The sequence below is a fragment of the Prunus dulcis genome, chromosome 1 (assembly GCF_902201215.1).
Source record: "Prunus dulcis chromosome 1, ALMONDv2, whole genome shotgun sequence".
Classification (NCBI taxonomy): Eukaryota; Viridiplantae; Streptophyta; class Magnoliopsida; order Rosales; family Rosaceae; genus Prunus; species Prunus dulcis.
The window spans coordinates 5,520,240-5,537,511 of record NC_047650.1 but is presented as its reverse complement, the minus strand read 5'-3'; the positions used below and the strand labels follow the sequence as shown (position 1 = coordinate 5,537,511).

Here is a 17,272-nt window from a genome sequence, read left to right as displayed (position 1 = left end):
TTATCTTTTTCCATGAAATTTTAGTGGAGGCGATACTTTTCGCAACCTCAGAATGGAACCATTTTCAGTTTCATCTGGATATCACACCACACTGGAAACAATGCCTGAAATTCTGTTTTGTGGAAAATGCTCATCCTCGAATAAACTAGACCGGGAAATCTTACTCTGTTGTTTCACTCTGAAATCCACCAATCAACACCACCTTCAACTTATGATGAAATCCACCAAGACTTGTCACAAAAGCTTATAGGTAGTGTTAATCAGAGAACGAAACTTCAATGGAATAAAATCAAGGAAACATTTATAGTTACTATAAGCTTTCCCAAGAGAGCTGAAAATCCTAGGTCGTATATTTTTCATTATGAAAATCATGAACAATATGATATTCACAATTTACTTTTGTAGTTCTTCGTCCATCCATTCCACATTTCAGTTCACCCATTAAAAGATGAAAATCAAACAACACTGCTAAGGAGGTTAAAAACTTTAAAAAATGTACAACAACAGTAGCTCATAAACATATACTTGCCTATATCATTACACATTCAACTGCGGTGAAAATTTCTAACCCAATTTGTTATATATGAAATAAATGTACAACATGAGTAACAAGCTGGGTTTGTATCGACACTTTTAATGAGTTCTCATCATATCATAGAGTTTGTATACTTTTTGCATCTGTTATGGGGTTTTGTAAATCACCAGTACTCTTGGTGCCATCCAAAGTATGCCGTTTTGCAGATAGCCGGGGCCTCAGCTGCATGTTATACGAAATAATAAGAACCCAAAGACAAACCAGAAGGAAAAAAAAACAGTACACAAACTGATGTATTACACTCCAGTTAGCCATTAGCACATGTTTGAGACAATTTTAAAAGGGGATTTCAAGAACTTGGTAAATTTTAAAAAGGATTTTCAGGAACTGTGCTCTGACAAAAGCACATGAATTTAAAACTATGAAACATTATGTAAGTTTAGATATGCCAGAAATTCACTACAACAGATGTTTCCCCCAATAAGTATGCAAAGGAATTAGTAATCATCAATTCAATAGTAAAATTTAATGTCCCATCTCAATTCTCTCAATAAATCTATCCATACCTCCCCTAAAAAAAATGAACACATGTAACTTGAACCGTACATTCTTGTATGTACCAACCATTGGCATATTTTTATTTATTTTGGCCCATACCATCTGAGTTTCTCCGTTACCAAAATATTTCAACATACTCAAGAAATATATCAACCTTTTTCTTTTCTTGTTCTTTTTCTTTGGGTTATCCTTTAAAATTTCAGTAGTTTCATTGAGTTATTTACACTGACCGTCTCAATATACTTCAGTTGCTTCAGAACTTGATCCGTTCCCAGTTCCTGAGCCAGACACATAAAAGGAGAGTTTGCATTAGAGTTAATAATAGAAATAATATAGAACAGACTATAAAACTATCAACAAAATCTGATAGGCATAAGAAAGATAAAATGATAGTGAAGTGTTTTCTACCAAGCTTTTTCACAATAAAAATATGCTGCCAAGACTAATCATTGAAGGTGAAGTTGCATCTCTTCACCAGATTCCTCTCATTCAAGTATCTCTTACCCAAAAACTCAACAATGACAACCTCAAAAATCCTAACCAAGTACAGAATCAAAGAAATTCTAAGTTTCTAACCCATGAACCAAAAACAACAACCTTCTCATCATTGTACTTTTATGAAAAAAAATCAAGAGAATTTCAGTGTTTTGGATAATAGAAGTAACAGAGGAACAAGAAAGGTTTTAACATAGGATAAAGTTATAGTAGTTAACTCTTCAACAAACTCAGATATGTTTTTGTGAAACAATTAAGATAACTTTGGTTTGGAGATGATGGCAGTAATGGAGGATACAAATGGTACTAATGGCTTTAAAGATTTAGGCAGTAGAGGCTTGAGTAGGAATACTGTGGTGAAGACCACAGAATCTAGCAGTTGCAAAAATGTGAGCACATTTGAGGACCCTGTCAGTAGAAATTTGCTATACCTTTTCTTCTAAGAGTTTCATGATATGGTCTAAATATCCAAAAATAATTTAAAAAACCGAGACATATGAAGACTGTCAGTGATATGTCCACCTGAGGCGCATTACAATCAGCATGGCTTGGATCCCAAAGGATAGAGCAGAAGCACTCCCAGTCATCAGTTTGGACTTCAAAAAGAGGAGCCCTGCTATATGAGAATTTCCCATAATGTTAAAGATGTATAACATAATCAACAAGAAGTAGAAAATCAATCTAGGAGAGCGAAAGAGATATAACACAAATTTTGATCAAATAGTATAAAACAAGTTCTGAATTTGTAACAAAAACTTTTTTAAGTGAAAAGCACAGCATTTTGGGGGTGGGAAGAAGGTTCGAGTCATTGAGGTTGTAGTGTGTTACCTGTAATTTGGGTTATTTGGAGGGAAAGAAACAGAGAAATAATAAAGTTTCAATCACTCTTCCAAAGTTTCATACTATGACTCATCATTTTCCTTTTGGGTGTTTATGAATCATCAATTTTTGCCACTCAAGCATTTCCTTACCATCATACTATTATAAAATAATTTTGTTTGCCAAGAGACACCCTCATCTCCTAAACATCTCCATGGGTCAATCAGCATTCCATCTGGTCCTAAAACCCATTCTGTTCCCATCTTCCTTGATCCAAGGAAAAACTTTCATATAATCATCCTTCAATGACCTTCCATCGTTCTCACCACTCTTTATCATTTAACATTATTACAATTTTTAGTTTATCTCTACCTTAACTTTGCAAGTTCTTCGATATTACTTATTTGCTTACATTAAGTTCTTGTAGCTTTTCTCCCCATCTTTCATGCCCATTATTTATTTTATGTTTGCTGACATCCAGCTCTTCATCCATGCCACTTGAGCTAAGACTCATGAATCATGCCCATTTTAGAGTAAAAATCACTAAATGTTTGACTTAGCATCCCATGCTACTCTTCACTTCCTCATCCATGCCCAATTATTGATCTGTTTGACAAATATTCTATGATTGATCATACCTCTGTTTTTACTCAGACGGCCTATCATTGCCACATCAGAACTCAAATTATATGTACAAGACACGACAACAACAAAAAATCCCCAGAGAAAAAAGAAGGGGGAGAAGTGCAGCTTCAACTTTGAACAATATGCCAGTATATAAATACTAACATAAGAAAAGATTGCAATTGCACTGGGGACAGTCAAATAACTTTATTAATATCAAATTTGACAAGTCACAAACAACTTTCCTTCATTTATATCAGTGTTTCATGTTCTCCATTAAAGTAATTTTGCCAAATATAATAATACTATACATATTTTTCAGAAAATTTTCCAACCAAACAGTCAAATCATAACCATGACAGGTTCCAATTAAGTGCTAAGTTAACATAAAACCATAAACAAATTACCTGCGCCACTTTCCACAAATAGTTCCATTTGCACTATCTACAACTTCTCGACATTGAAGCCAATTACCTATAGAGCTAACTCTAGAAGGTTTATTGCAGTTCAGCTCCTACAATGAAAAATGGCCATTGCTCAATAGAATTTCCAAATCATCCTTGTCAAATGAAAATGCTGATTACAAATGCATAGACACATCAAGGACTTACATTCAATCTAACATACTCCGAAGAATCTAATTCCAAAGGTTCGCCAATGCCACCAATATCACTATATCAAACAAAACAATAAAAACTGTAACTTGTAAGCAGCATGCCAAAAGAGAGAAAATATCGATTCAAAAAAGGGCAGGAGATGATGAAATTGTTTCTTTCCATAACGCGCATGAAAACAGAAGATCCCACACAAATAGCTATGAAGAAGGACAATCAACAAATTGTTCAGGAATACAACCAGCACACAGAAGGAGATCTTTCCTACCTGGCATGATAAGTGCTTTGAAAACAAGGATATAAGACAGAATAACTAAGGAAAACTACTTACGCTACTATAAACCACATAATGGAACAATCAGAAAGTCAAAGTACCAATTCAACTGTAACTTAGAGTGGAAAGGAAGAGTGACAAGGAAAGAAAGCAGCCTATAAATTTAACAAGGTTATCCATCCAATTTGTGAAGGCAGTATGCATTTAACCTGCATAAAAAGTTTCAAATAGTTAAGAATAAATTATTGAATGAACATACTCATTTATTGGGCCTGACCAGTCAGGAACTTCCGCTTGAAACCCTTTGCCAAACCGAACACTGGTTGCATACGGCTCATTGTCTCTTAACATTAACAGTATAGGATTCACTTGGCCTTTAGATGATGCATTCCTACACATGACACTGGTGATATTCGGTGATTTTCTAGCCACTTTCTCCTTTAAAATTTGCTTCTTTCTCAAACAAGAATGGCAGAACCATTCATCAAAAGGTACTTTCTTTATACGGGGGTGGCAGCATGACATGTGAAATGCCTCTTCACAATTATCACAAATCAGCATTTTCAGAGCAGTTCCTGCACGACTACAAATTTTGCATGACCGATGACAGCTGTCACTGCTACTGGTACCAGTGTCTTCAGCAGAACGACAAATCCTGGTAGCCTGAACATCCCCAAGCAGTCCATGGCTTCTAAGAATTGAGATGCATAGATCCTTTTCAGACAGGTCTCCTACAGCCTCCATGACTATCACACTAGAAGAGGAGCACTCACCATTTTCATCTACTTCAGTCTTCATGGAAGTTGAAGCATGCTCCATATTTGACTTTGATGATGAGCAACTATCATTTACGCTGTTTACCTCTAACACTTTTCGCACATTGTTTTTAAGTGCTTCATCAGAAACTAATTCCTCACCAATAGAACATCCATTAAAAGATTCTGAACTTAAAACATGAGACTCTCTATTGCATAAATGAGGAGACGCTCGAGTGGCTTTAGTTTCATGCTCTATGTGCAAATCAACAAGTTGTTTCTTAGCAGCAATTGAAGGAACGATAAAATCTACAAAAGAACGATAATCACCAGTTCTTGTGTTTTCCCGATCTTCTGAAAATATGGTGACAGAGTTTCCTCCTAATTTCTTCCTTTTATATACGAGATTAGGTGCACTACTTTCAGACATTATTCTGACTGCTGACAGATGCTCCATATTTGACTTTGATGATGAGCAACTATCATTTACGCTGTTTACCTCTAAAACTTTTTGCACATTGTTTTTAGGTGCTTCATCAGAAATTAATTCCTCACCAACAGAACATCCATTAAAAGATTCTGAATTTAAAACATGAGACTCTCTATTGCATAAATGAGGAGACGCTTGAGTGGCTTTAGTTTCATGCTCTATGTGCGAATCAACAAGTTGTTTCTTACCAGTTCTTGTGTTTTCTCGATCTTCTGAAGGAACATTAAAATTTACAAAAGAAAGATAATCACCAGTTCTTGTGTTTCCTCGATCTTCTGAAAATATGGTGACAGAGTTTCCTCGTAATTTCCTCCTTTTATATACAAGATTAGGTGCACTACTTTCAGACATTATACTGACTGCTGACAGCTGGGAAGAACTTCTTGGAAAAACTAAGGAGGGCAAATCATCAGTATTCTTGTTTTCCTTTGAGTTTAGTTGAGCTTTTCTGCAGCTGCAATGAGAGTCGCATTTTGTACACATCTGCCAAGTTTCAGCACCAGGCACCCAATAACATAAGACATCTTGTAACCCATGGTTAGATACACAAAATAGAGCAGCTTCAATTGAACTAGGAAGGGAACTCTGTATTAACATTTTCACCTGAAACAACCTCACTAATATCTGGTGCACGTTCTTATAAAGTCCCAGAGTAATTCACCCTCTTATATGTTTGAAATAGGAGTTTCATATATTACTGAAGAGGCATCCCAAAAGTCTTCTCCATTCTATTGCACCAACCTCTGATTCCAAGAAGAAGAAAAAAAAATTGTCAGTTTAAACACAGGAATCAAACTCTAGAACTTCATGCACTTCCTTGTAATTTTTAAGACAAGTTTTTCAATGCAAAAGTTTTAATTTCAAAACACCAAGCGAGCGCAAGGAAGAATGTAATCCAAAATGGGGAATAAAGAAATAGAAAAAGTCAGACTATCTTCATCTTCCAATCAAATGGTAACCTAAAAAAGTCATATTTCAGTTCCATAACGAATGCTCTATCCCCTCAAAATAACAAAAAATGACACCATGAAGAACGCAACGGTGGACTCCAATTTATGTTATTAGTCTTCTTGACAAACCATACATGAACTCCACAAACACATCAGCTGTAGCTATCATCACCCAAGGAATTCCAAAAGGACAGTGTGTGTGTGTGTGTGTGTGTGTGTGTGTGTGTGTGTGGTGTGTGCATGCGCGCCTGTGAGAGACAGAGAGAGAGAGGATGAAAAACAGCATCATTTCCTAGCAAACATGCAACAAAGAAATAGTGATTTACAGATTCCTCTGCTTGCTTTCACATACACAACTGATGGACAAGAGCGAGCTGTCCAATTACATTATCTATTGTTAAAACCTTACCCAAAGATGCTGTACAAGCAAAAGAAAATGCCTTAGGTTGGGCAGCATTACTCAAAATTTCTTTCCGCGGAAAGAGCACGGATTGAACACCAAATCGATCCCCTTTAGTATGGTTTATCCTTAAACACCCCCTTTTGGATAAACCACATTTCATCCCCTCACCTCCAATATTACTCCCTAAGAGAAGTTTGAAAAAAATTAAAAACACCCCATAAATAATTAAATAAAATTGTTACGAGGTGCTAATATAAGTCATATAGAGACGGTGCATCCCATTGAAATTGTAAAGAGAAGAAGACCCAATTAAAAAAAAACAAAAGTATTTATATGTCCCCTAGAAATAGAATAGTCCTCTCAATGACTTTCCTTTAACTCCATGACACAGTGCTACTCTTCAAATGCTATATGATATTTCTCTTAACACAAACACTAGGACAAATGAAATGGTACTGCCTACCAAACCTCTCTATTATAATAACCCTGCAATTGAACGTCAATGACACTTTTCAGCATCAGCATGAGAGCACAAAGATATAACATATATAATCCCATAGCTCCCTGGGCACTGAACAATAAAAACGTATATGATGCATGGTTCATTTTAGCTCTTACACATAGCATCTATTAACACTAACCAGAAGCTTCCCATTTCATCAAGTAATCATCAAAACTCTCTAATGAGCAATCCAAATAAAAAGTTGGGGGGGATGTGCCCGTCCCAAACTTTTCCACTGAAAAGAATTTTAAATAGGTCTTCGCATCAAATTTCTTCCCCTTTTGAGAGTCCAACTCAATTAGTCATCAAACCCTAATTCTACCACCTTCACCACTATTAAAGTCTTAAGAGGAATCCAACACAAAAACCAGCTCTCATTCATTCAGATTCTCTAAAAATACAGGGATCTGAGAGATACCACCTCCATCACACACAACCATTTTTATCAGCTGCCAAATCAAGAAAAGCATTCTTCAAGGGGCAATTAGACACTGCATACCATTAAAAAAATGCACTTGCCTACCAACTGTTATCTGAAATCCATAATCTTCTACCATGTGATATAATAGTCTTAGTGCTAAAACCACCAAACTCCACTTCAGAATTCTTTTCCAAAAAAGATCTCCACAAGCTCTGCAGGTCCACAGCATAAAAGAAAAGCTTCCAGATTCCATGCCCCCATTCTGCCTCAAGATGCAAGCAGTCGATCAACCCATCAAACTGCTCCAAATTTCAAAACTCCTATAAGAAGAGCTGTAATCCACTGAAATAGTTTCAGTTAATAACCCAAATGAGCCCTGTGCATGACAAAAGACCGAGAACATGCATATGTTCCATACCACCTTGGATGACATAAAAATAATCACCTTGTAGCATGCCATAATATACAAATTTTGTTGAAATTTGTGCTGGGTATATTGATATCAATACAACCAGTATCAGCATAATCATAGCACCATCTAAAATCACAATAGTTGACGCATCTGGTTAACACAAAGTCAACAATGCAAATTGTAGCTGGAAGAGAATAACTAACATAGAATTAAGGCATGGCATGGGACACCAACTCAAAAAGCACAACTATAAGAAGAAATTTTGGTTGTTTTCGTCAACTTCCCATGTTGTTGATGTCTTGGATTGGAGAAATCCATGATATCTGTTTGCAATATAATGAATATCAGGATAAATTTAACGTGGACCTCCAAGAGGATTTTCCTAGAACTTCTACAGATATTTGATACCTCATCATCTACTGCACTCAGTGCAACATTTTTCTTTTTCTTTTTCAGATGCGTAATCTAATTAAAAATCATAATAATTAGACAAACAAAACATTGAGAAATGCTATTTGTAATAAAAATGCAGTCTGCTACAAACACCAAATTCAAGGTGAGTGAATTATTGTGTAATGCAACACGTAACTTCAAAAATTCAACTGGCACCTGTAAACATAATGCAGTAAAACTTCGTACAACTCTACATATTTCCCTCATTTATTTCCTGCACATACTTAGATGAACATCTTTTTCTATTCCAAAACTTGGAAACCTAATAAAATTGAAAATTAAGATTGTTTATATTTAAGGAATGCCACTTACAAGGAAACTATTTGCATGATACCAAAAAATAAAAGGTTCTTGCACATATAGAATCTATTAACTAGTACCATCCCGTTTAGATCAAATATTTGATCATCAGAATCCTATAATGAATGATGCTCCCTGTCCCAAAATTTTCTAGTGAAAAGAGTCCGGATGCAAACACAAAAGAGCACTAACAAAAGTCTTCGCGCCCCATTAAAACTCCACCTCACCCACCATCCCCCAGTCCACCAACCTTTCCTCCAATTAAAGTCTTAAAAGAAATCCTTCACCAAACCCAGTTCCTAGTCATTCAAATTTTCTTAGACGTTCAAACATATGATTTCAATAGGTACACCTTCATCATACACCAAACCATTCTCATCAGCTGCAAAATAAAACAAGGGGTATTTCCACACCGCGTATGATGCATAAAATGCACTTGCCTACCAACTGTTATCTGAAATCTGCAATCTGCTACCACTTTATATAACAACCTTTGTCCTCCAAGCACCGAACCGAACTCCTCATCAGAATTCTTTTCCAAATCATATCTCCACTAGCTCTCCAAGTCCTCAGCATAAAAGCCACTGAACTTCCAGTTTTCCAAGCCCCTGTTCTTCCTCAGGAGGCAACCAGGACTTCAACCCATCAAGTTATCCCAAACTTTCAAACCCCTAGAAAAAGAGAAGTGATGCACTGCAATGATTTAGTTATTAATCATAACAAGCCCTATGGATACTGGAAAGACCCATAACTTACAATATGTAAGCACAAGGACAACATAAAGACAACATAAAGTACTCACTTCGTAGCATGCCATATCCAAGATGATACATCAAAATTTGTCCAAATTGACACCAGGTATATATTAATAATAAATTGTTACGTCAATACAGCAACCAGTATCAGCACCATCTTATTGCCATCTACAATCAACATATTTAACACACCTAAGTTTCTCGTTAAGACTAAAAGAAATAATAAATTTGACTCTGCAAAATGTAACCAGAAGAGAATACCTAAAACAGAATAAGGTTGTGGGCATGAGCCACCAACTCATAAAGCATAACCGTATGTAAAACTTTTGGTACTTTTTGTCAACATAACATATTATCTATGCCTTGGACAAATATGTGGAGTCTATTTGCCTACAACTTCTCCATATAGTCAATAACCCATCATCTACTGCAGTGAATGCAGAATTTTCTCTTTTTTTTCTACCAGATGCACAATAAATTGAAAAAATAGCATATTAATTGATATAGGATATGGGTGAACTGTAGATTTAGGTAGATTAGCGGAAGCGAAAACAATAAAAACAGAAAATTAAATGAATAAAGATAGGTATGGAATCACTCCAGGGGCTTCACGCTAGGGTTTGGCTTCAAACCAGAATTCCAATCTCTGGAAAATAAACTTTACTCAATAACTCAACTCTGAATTCCAAAGAACTACATGGGGGGTATTTATAGCAAACTAAAACCTAGAGACAATAGGATAAAAATCCCTTGATAAAACTGAAATCCGAACCCAAATAAATTAGGAAACTAGAAATCTGGAAAAACTAGAAATCCTACTGAGATCTGGAAAACCAAAAATCGTACTGAAATGTGAAAAACTAGAGAACCTAGGAAACTAACAAAGAAGGAAAGCTGCTCTAAAATTTCAACCCAACCATAATGATAATGTTGGATTGGCTGATCGTTTCCTCCTTTGTTGATAAACCTTAAGAGGTTTGTTATGGATGTCCGCATCATTAATTAGACAGATTTGACACTTATTTACTTAGAAATGCTATATGGACTAAAACTTAGTATATCTATTTCACAAATTGCAAGGAGGCATGCTACCAAGACCAAATTCAAGGTGGGTTGGGTAGTGTGTAATGCAATACACAACTTTAAATTCAACACATCTCTTATGCAATATCGTAGAACGCCACATGTTTCCTTCACTAGTTTCCTGCACGTGCTTAGACGCATGTCTTTATTTTCTCGTAGTGCTTGAAAATTTAATAACATTGAAAAATACAGATTCTTTGCATTCAAGTATTACTACTTAAAAGGAAACTGTTTATACGACACCAATAGGGAATCTAGATACACACATGCAATTACAATTTTACTGAATTTTGGAGCTTCTATAAAGTAAAAACATGCACGAAATAGCTACATCTATCAAACAGAATATAGAAGGAAAAACAGCATTACAGTGACTCTAACCAAATCTTAAAAATGTTTGGAGAACATAAACTTGCCAAATTCTCTACTTTTCCAATGCTTTCTTCATAGACACCGTGATAGATGGGAAATAAATACATAGACCACATAAAACTCAATAACTCAAACTGTTCCACACACCCCTACTGAAATCTGCTTCTGATAATAAGTGAGATTCAACAACAATTTCAGGCACCAGAAACAAAGGTTACAGATTTCTCTTTTCCTTTGTTCTTATATCAAAACTAAACCAACTTAGTGTGAATTCCATCTAATAACTGATGGGCAGAGACATACAAATGGACCCAATTTCGTCAACCCCAAAGGGAAAAGCGAGCCCAGATCCGTATCTCAAATGGGGTTTATAATAAACCGTTTATCTCAATTCCAACAATAAATGGCATCAATGATTGCAATTAATCGACCAAATTCATAGGGCAAAACTATGACATGCAACAAAGAGTAAAGCATATCAAACTAAACTAAGAAAACGAAGAACAAGAAAAATAAGAAAAAAAGAAATTGGCACAACATTACCATGGATGTCCAAAGGCCCAACACAGAGAAGAAGAGGAATCTTTTCGTTTCTTGAACGCTTTCAACTAGAAATGAGAATGTTGCAGAGGAGCATTTGGCTGTTCTGTTCTGTTGACAGACAGAGAAGAAGAACAAGGGTTTACGGAAACAAACGAAGACGGTGGGAGATGGGTTTTATGGCCTTTACACTTTGGCTTTGGGTTTTTTCTTTGGTATGGTTCAAAAACCAAATTAATTTGATTAACCAATTTAACCCAATCAATTTAAATTTATTTATTCTTTTTTTTTTTCTTCTCAATTTGTATCTAAATTGAAATTAAACTATTATAAATACCTTTGGGCCGAGTCACCTTAATACTATTTCCCAGCCTGAAAAAGAGAATTGGTTGTAGACGTATAAGAACATAATAATTTAATTCTACAATGAGGCTAAACTTAATCAAATGACCGGCAACAAAGTTATCCTCTATAAAAATACAGATCTTGCACATCAAGCGTGACCACCCCTAATAAGAGTAAAACGAGATTGGCATGCATGATCATGTTGTTTAACCAATTATTGTTTACCCCAAATAGCTCTACCGTAGCCATAGGTCAAGAAATTGTATGAGATGCGAGCGTGCCACTATTAGCATTCGAGATAGTCTAATAGGTTGATTAATAAATAATTACTTGCGTCTTAAGTAACCTGACTCTCAATCAAACTACTGAATTCCGAGTTGGGAACTAGCATAGATTAGTTCCCATCCATTTAAGGACTATTATTTAGTGTAAATAAGAAATAGCAAATTCGATTCAATCATAAACAGTTGTGAAATAGAATAACAAAGTCTGAATCACTACTATAAAAAAAGTAATAGCAACAAATCTTGTTATGGAGTGGATACATAACATGAAAACAAACCAAGTTAAACTGAAAGAAAGCAATGAAAACCGGATTTGGCCGAAGAGTTGTTAATTTGGACTGACTAGTTGCAGTAGAGAAACAAGAATTACACATGGGATTGATCATTAACTAAAAATTATACCAAAAGCAAGGCTATGGTAAAATTTCGCATGAGTTGTCAACTGGTTTGGAATTCTATTTGCGATCAATGTGATCAATTTGATATAAATTATGATAATTGTGGTTAGGATCTCTCTCTTCCTCTCTTCCTTTTCTGGATCTTCTGAAAATATGGTGACATAGTTTCTTCATAATTTCCTCCTTTTATATACGACATTAGGTGCACTACTTTCAGAGATTAAACTGACTGCTGACAGCTGGGAAGAACCTCTTGGAAAAAGTAAGGATGGGAAATCATCAGTATTCTTATTTTCCTTTGAGTTTAGTTGAGCTTTTCTGCAGCTGCAATGAGAGTCGCATTTTGTACACATCTGCCAAGTTTCAGCACCAAGCACCCAATTACATAAGACATCTTGTGACCCATGGTTAAAATACACAAAATAGAGCAGCTTCAATTGAACTAGGAAAGGAACTCTGTATTAACATTTTCACCTGAAACAACCTCACTAATATCTGGTGCACGTTCGTATAAAGTCCCAGAGTAATTCACCCTCTTATATGTTTGAAATAGGAGTTTCATATATTACTGAAGTGGCATACCCAAAAGTTGCACCAACCTCTGTTTCCAAGGAAAAAAAATGTCAGTTTAAACACAGGAATCAAACTCCAGAACTTCATGCACTTCCTTTTAATTTTTAAGACAAGTTTTTCAATGCATAAGGTTTTAATTTCAAAACACCAAGTGAACGCAAGGAAGAACGTAATCCAAAATGGGGAATAAAGAAAAAGAAAAAGTCAGACTATCTTCATCTTCCAATCAAATGGTAGCCTTAAAAAGTCATGTTTCACTTCCATGATGAATGCTCTATCCCCTCAAAATAACAAAAAATTTGCTCCAGCCACAGATACCATGAAGAACGCAACGGTGGACTCTTAACTTATGTTATTAGTCTTCTTGACAAACCATACATGGACTCCACATATACATCAGCTGTAGCTATCATCACCCAAGGAATTCCAAAAAGACTCTGCGTGCGTGCGTGCGTGCGTGCGTGCGTGTGTGTGTGTGTGTGTGAGAGAGAGAGAGAGAGAGAGAGAGAGAGAGGATGAAAAATAGCATCATTTCCTAGCAAACATGCAACAAAGAAATAGTGATTTACAGATTCCTCTGCTTGCTTTCACAAACACAACTGATGGACAAGTGCGAGTTGTCCAATTACATTATCTATTGTTTAAACCTTACCCAAAGATGCTGTACAAGCAAAAGAAGCTGCCTTAGGTGGGGCAGCATTACACAAAATTTCTTTCCATGGAAAGAGCAAGGATTGAACACCAAATGGATTCCCTTTAGTATGGTTTATCCTTAAACACCCCCATTTTGGATAAACCCCATTTCATCCCCTCACCTCCAATATTACTCCCTAAGAGAAGTTTGAAAAAATTAAAAACACCTCATAAATAATTAAAATAAAATTGTTACGAGGTGCTAACATAAGTCATATAGAGACGGTGCATCCCATTGAAATTGTAAAGAGAAGAAGACCCAATTTTTTTTATAAAAAAGGTATTTATACGTCCCCTAGAAATAGAATAGTCCTCTCAATGACTTTCATTTAACTCCATGACACAGTGCTACTCTTCAAATGCTATATGATATTTCTCAACACAAACACTAGGACAAATGAAATGGTACTGCCTACCAAACCTCTCTATTATAATAAACCTGCAATTGAACGTCAATGACACTTTTCAGCATCAGCATGAGAGCACAAAGATATAACATATGTAATCCCATAGCTCCCTGGGCACTGAACAATAAAAATGTAAATGATACATGGTTTATTTTAGCTCTTACACATAGCATCTATTAACACTAACCAGAAGCTTCCCATTTCATCAAGTAATCATCAAAACTCTCTAATGAGCAATCCAAATAAAAAGTTGGGGGGGATGTGCCTGTCCCAAACTTTTCCACTGAAAAGAATTTTAAATAGGTCTTCGCATCAAATTTCTTCCCCTTTTGAGAGTCCAACTCAATTAGTCATCAAACCCTAATTCTACCACCTTCACCACTATTAAAGTCTTAAGAGGAATCCAACACAAAAACCAGCTCTCATTCATTCAGATTCTCTAAAAATATAGGGATCTGAGAGATACCATCTCCATCACACACAACCATTTTTATCAGCTGCCAAATCAAGAAAAGCATTCTTCAAGGGGCAATTAGGCACGTCATACCATGAAAAAAATGCACTTGCCTACCAACTGTTATCTGAAATCCATAATCCTCTACCATGTGATATAACAGTCTTTGTGCTACAGCCACCAAACTCCTCTTCGGAATTCTTTTCCAAAAAAGATCTCCACAAGCTCTACAAGTCCACAGCATAAAAGCAAAGATTCCAGATTCCAAACCCCCATTCTGCCCCAAGAGGCAAGCAGTTCATCAACCCATCAAATTTCTCCAAATTTCAAAACTCCTAAAAGAAGAGCAGTAATCCACTGCAATAGTTTCAGTTAATAACCCAAATGAGCGCTGTGCATGACAAAAGACCGAGAACATGCATATGTTCCTTACCACCTTGGATGATATAAAAGTAATCACCTTGTAGCATGCCATAAAATCACCATCTAAAATCACCATAGTTGAGACATGAGACACCTAAATTTCTGGTTCACACAAAGTCAACAATGTAATTTGTAGCTGGAAGATAATAACTAACATAGAATTAAGGCATGGCATGAGACACCAACTCAGAAAACATAACTATAAGAAGAAATTTTGGTTGTTTTCGTCAACTTCCCATGTTGTTGATGTCTTGGATTGGAGAAATCCATGATATCTATTTGCAATACAATGAAATATCAGGATAAATTTAACTTAAACCTCCAAGAGGATTTTCCTAGAACTTCTACTGATAGTCGATACCTCATCATCTACTGCACTCAGTGCAACATTTTCCTTTTTCTTTTTCAGATGCATAATCTAATTAAAAAGCATAATAATTAGACAAACTAAACATTGAGAAATGCTATATGTAATAAAAATGCAGTCTGCTATAAACACCAAATTCAAGGTGAGTGAATTATTGTGTAATGCAACACGTAACTTCAAAAATTCAACTGGCATCTCCACCTGTAAACATAATGCAGTAAAACTCTCAACTCTGAATTCCAAAGAACTACATGGGGGGCATTTATAGCAAACTAAAACCTAGAGACAATAAGATAAAAATCCCTTGATAAAACTAGAAATCCTACTGAGATCCGGAAAACTAAAAATACTACTGAAATGTGGAAAACTAGAGAACCTAGGAAACTAACAAAGAAGGAAAGCTGCTCTAAAATTTCAACCCAACCATAATGATAATGTTGGATGGGCTGATCGTTTCCTCCTTTGTTGATAAACCTTAAGAGGTTTGTTATGGATGCCCGCATCATTAATTAGACAGATTTGACACTTATTTACTCAGAAATGCTATATGGACTAAAACTTAGTATATCCATTTCATAAATTGCAAGGATTAGTATATCTATTTCACAAATTGCAAGGAGGCATGCTACCAAGACCAAATTCAAGGTGGGTTGGGTAGTGTGTAAAGCTATACACAACTTTAAATTCAACAGTTCTCTTATGCAATATCGTAGAACACCACATGTTTCCTTCATTAGTTTCCTGCACATGATTAGACGCATTTCTTTATTTTCTCGTAGTGCTTGAAAAATTAATACATTGAAAAATACAGATTCTTTGCATTCAAGTATTACTACTTAAAAGGAAGCTGTTTATATGACACCAATAGCTATATATATCAAACAGAATATAGAAAGAAAACAGCATTACAGTGACTCTAACCAAATCTTAAAAATGTTTGGAGAACATAAACTTGCCAAATTCTCTACTTTTCCAATGCTTTCTTCATAGACACCGTGATGGATAGAAAATAAATACAAAGACCACAGAAAAATCAATCACTCAAACTGTTCCACACACACCTACTGAAGTCTGCTTCTGACAGTAAGTGAGATTCAACAACAATTTCAGGCACCAGAAACAAAGGTTACAGGTTCTCTTTTCCTTTGTTCTTATATCAAAACTAAACCAACGTAGTGTGAATTCCATCTAATAACTGATGGGCAGAGACATGCAAATGGACCCAATTTCGTCAACCCCAAAGGGGTAAAGCGAGCCCAAATCCGTATCTCAAATGGGGTTTATCTCAATTCCAACAATAAATGGCATCACTGATTGCAATTAATCGAACAAATTCATAGGGCAAAATTATGACATGCAACAAAGAGTAAAGCATATCAAACTAAACTAAGAAAACGAAGAACAAGAAAAAGAAAAAGAAAAAGAAATTGGCACAACATACCATGGATGGCCAATCCAAAGGCCCAACCCAGAGAAGAAGAGGAACTTTTTCGTTTCTTGAACGCTTTCAACTAGAAATGAGAATGTTGCAGAGGAGCATTCGGCTGTTCTGTTGACAGACAGAGAAGAGGAACAAACGAAGACGGTGGGAGACGAGTTTTATGGCCTTTACACTTGGCTTTGAACTAATTTGATTAACCAATTTAACCCAAAATCGTATAGCCGGCCGGCTATATGTAAAAATAAAAATAAAACAATAGTATAGACGGGCAGCTATACTATTTAAATATTCGGACGTATTTTAAGAGTATAGCCGACTATTTTATTTTTTAGTATTGCCGCGCGGCTATACTATACTTAAAAATAAAATATAAGTATATGAACGTGACTATCCATAAAATAAATAAATAAATAGTATAGCGGGCGGCTATACTATTTTTTATTTTTTATTTTTAGGTATATCGGCTCGGCTATACGTTTTAATTATATTCGAATCTTTAAATAGTATAGGCGGTCGGCTAGACTATATTTTT

General features: G+C 35.6%; 1 protein-coding gene and 1 long non-coding RNA gene across 9 annotated transcripts; both read right to left on the bottom strand.

Moving 5' to 3' along the window:
* Nucleotides 1-511: 511 nt before the first annotated feature.
* On the bottom strand, nt 512-11,560 carry LOC117637641. Of its 8 annotated transcripts, none has more exons than XM_034372604.1 (10): nt 11,359-11,560; nt 9,408-9,528; nt 9,097-9,276; nt 5,768-5,907; nt 4,179-5,647; nt 3,643-3,703; nt 3,439-3,545; nt 2,111-2,204; nt 1,324-1,371; nt 512-757 (listed from the first exon to the last, which is right to left on the bottom strand). In XM_034372604.1, exons 5-10 carry the CDS (start codon nt 5,645-5,647, stop codon nt 653-655), a joined length of 1,884 nt encoding a protein of 627 aa, XP_034228495.1. In that variant the 5' UTR covers nt 5,768-5,907; nt 9,097-9,276; nt 9,408-9,528; nt 11,359-11,560; the 3' UTR covers nt 512-652. The 8 variants fall into 8 exon arrangements, with proteins under 8 accessions (XP_034228495.1, XP_034228487.1, XP_034228478.1 ...); XM_034372596.1 differs by lacking the exon at nt 9,408-9,528 and adding an exon at nt 7,519-7,772; XM_034372587.1 differs by lacking the exon at nt 9,408-9,528.
* A 610-nt stretch (nt 11,561-12,170) lies between these two features.
* LOC117616528 lies at nt 12,171-16,916 on the bottom strand. The gene is made up of 3 exons (XR_004584147.1): nt 16,741-16,916; nt 12,857-12,983; nt 12,171-12,735 (listed from the first exon to the last, which is right to left on the bottom strand). It is a non-coding gene; the product is annotated as an uncharacterized LOC117616528 (long non-coding RNA).
* Nucleotides 16,917-17,272: the final 356 nt, after the last annotated feature.

What these genes read in the sequence shown, in the direction of transcription:
- LOC117637641 (XM_034372604.1), bottom strand. Translation starts at nt 5,647, where the DNA reads ATGTGTACAAAATGCGACTCTCATTGCAGCTGCAGAAAAGCTCAACTA. An exon ending in CTGATTGTAATGCGCCTCAG is followed by an intron (nt 1,372 to 2,110) that starts GTGGACATATCA and finishes TGTCTGGCTCAG; the next exon opens with GAACTGGGAACGGATCAAGT. An exon ending in AACTGAAGTATATTGAGACG is followed by an intron (nt 758 to 1,323) that starts GTCAGTGTAAAT and finishes TATAACATGCAG; the next exon opens with CTGAGGCCCCGGCTATCTGC.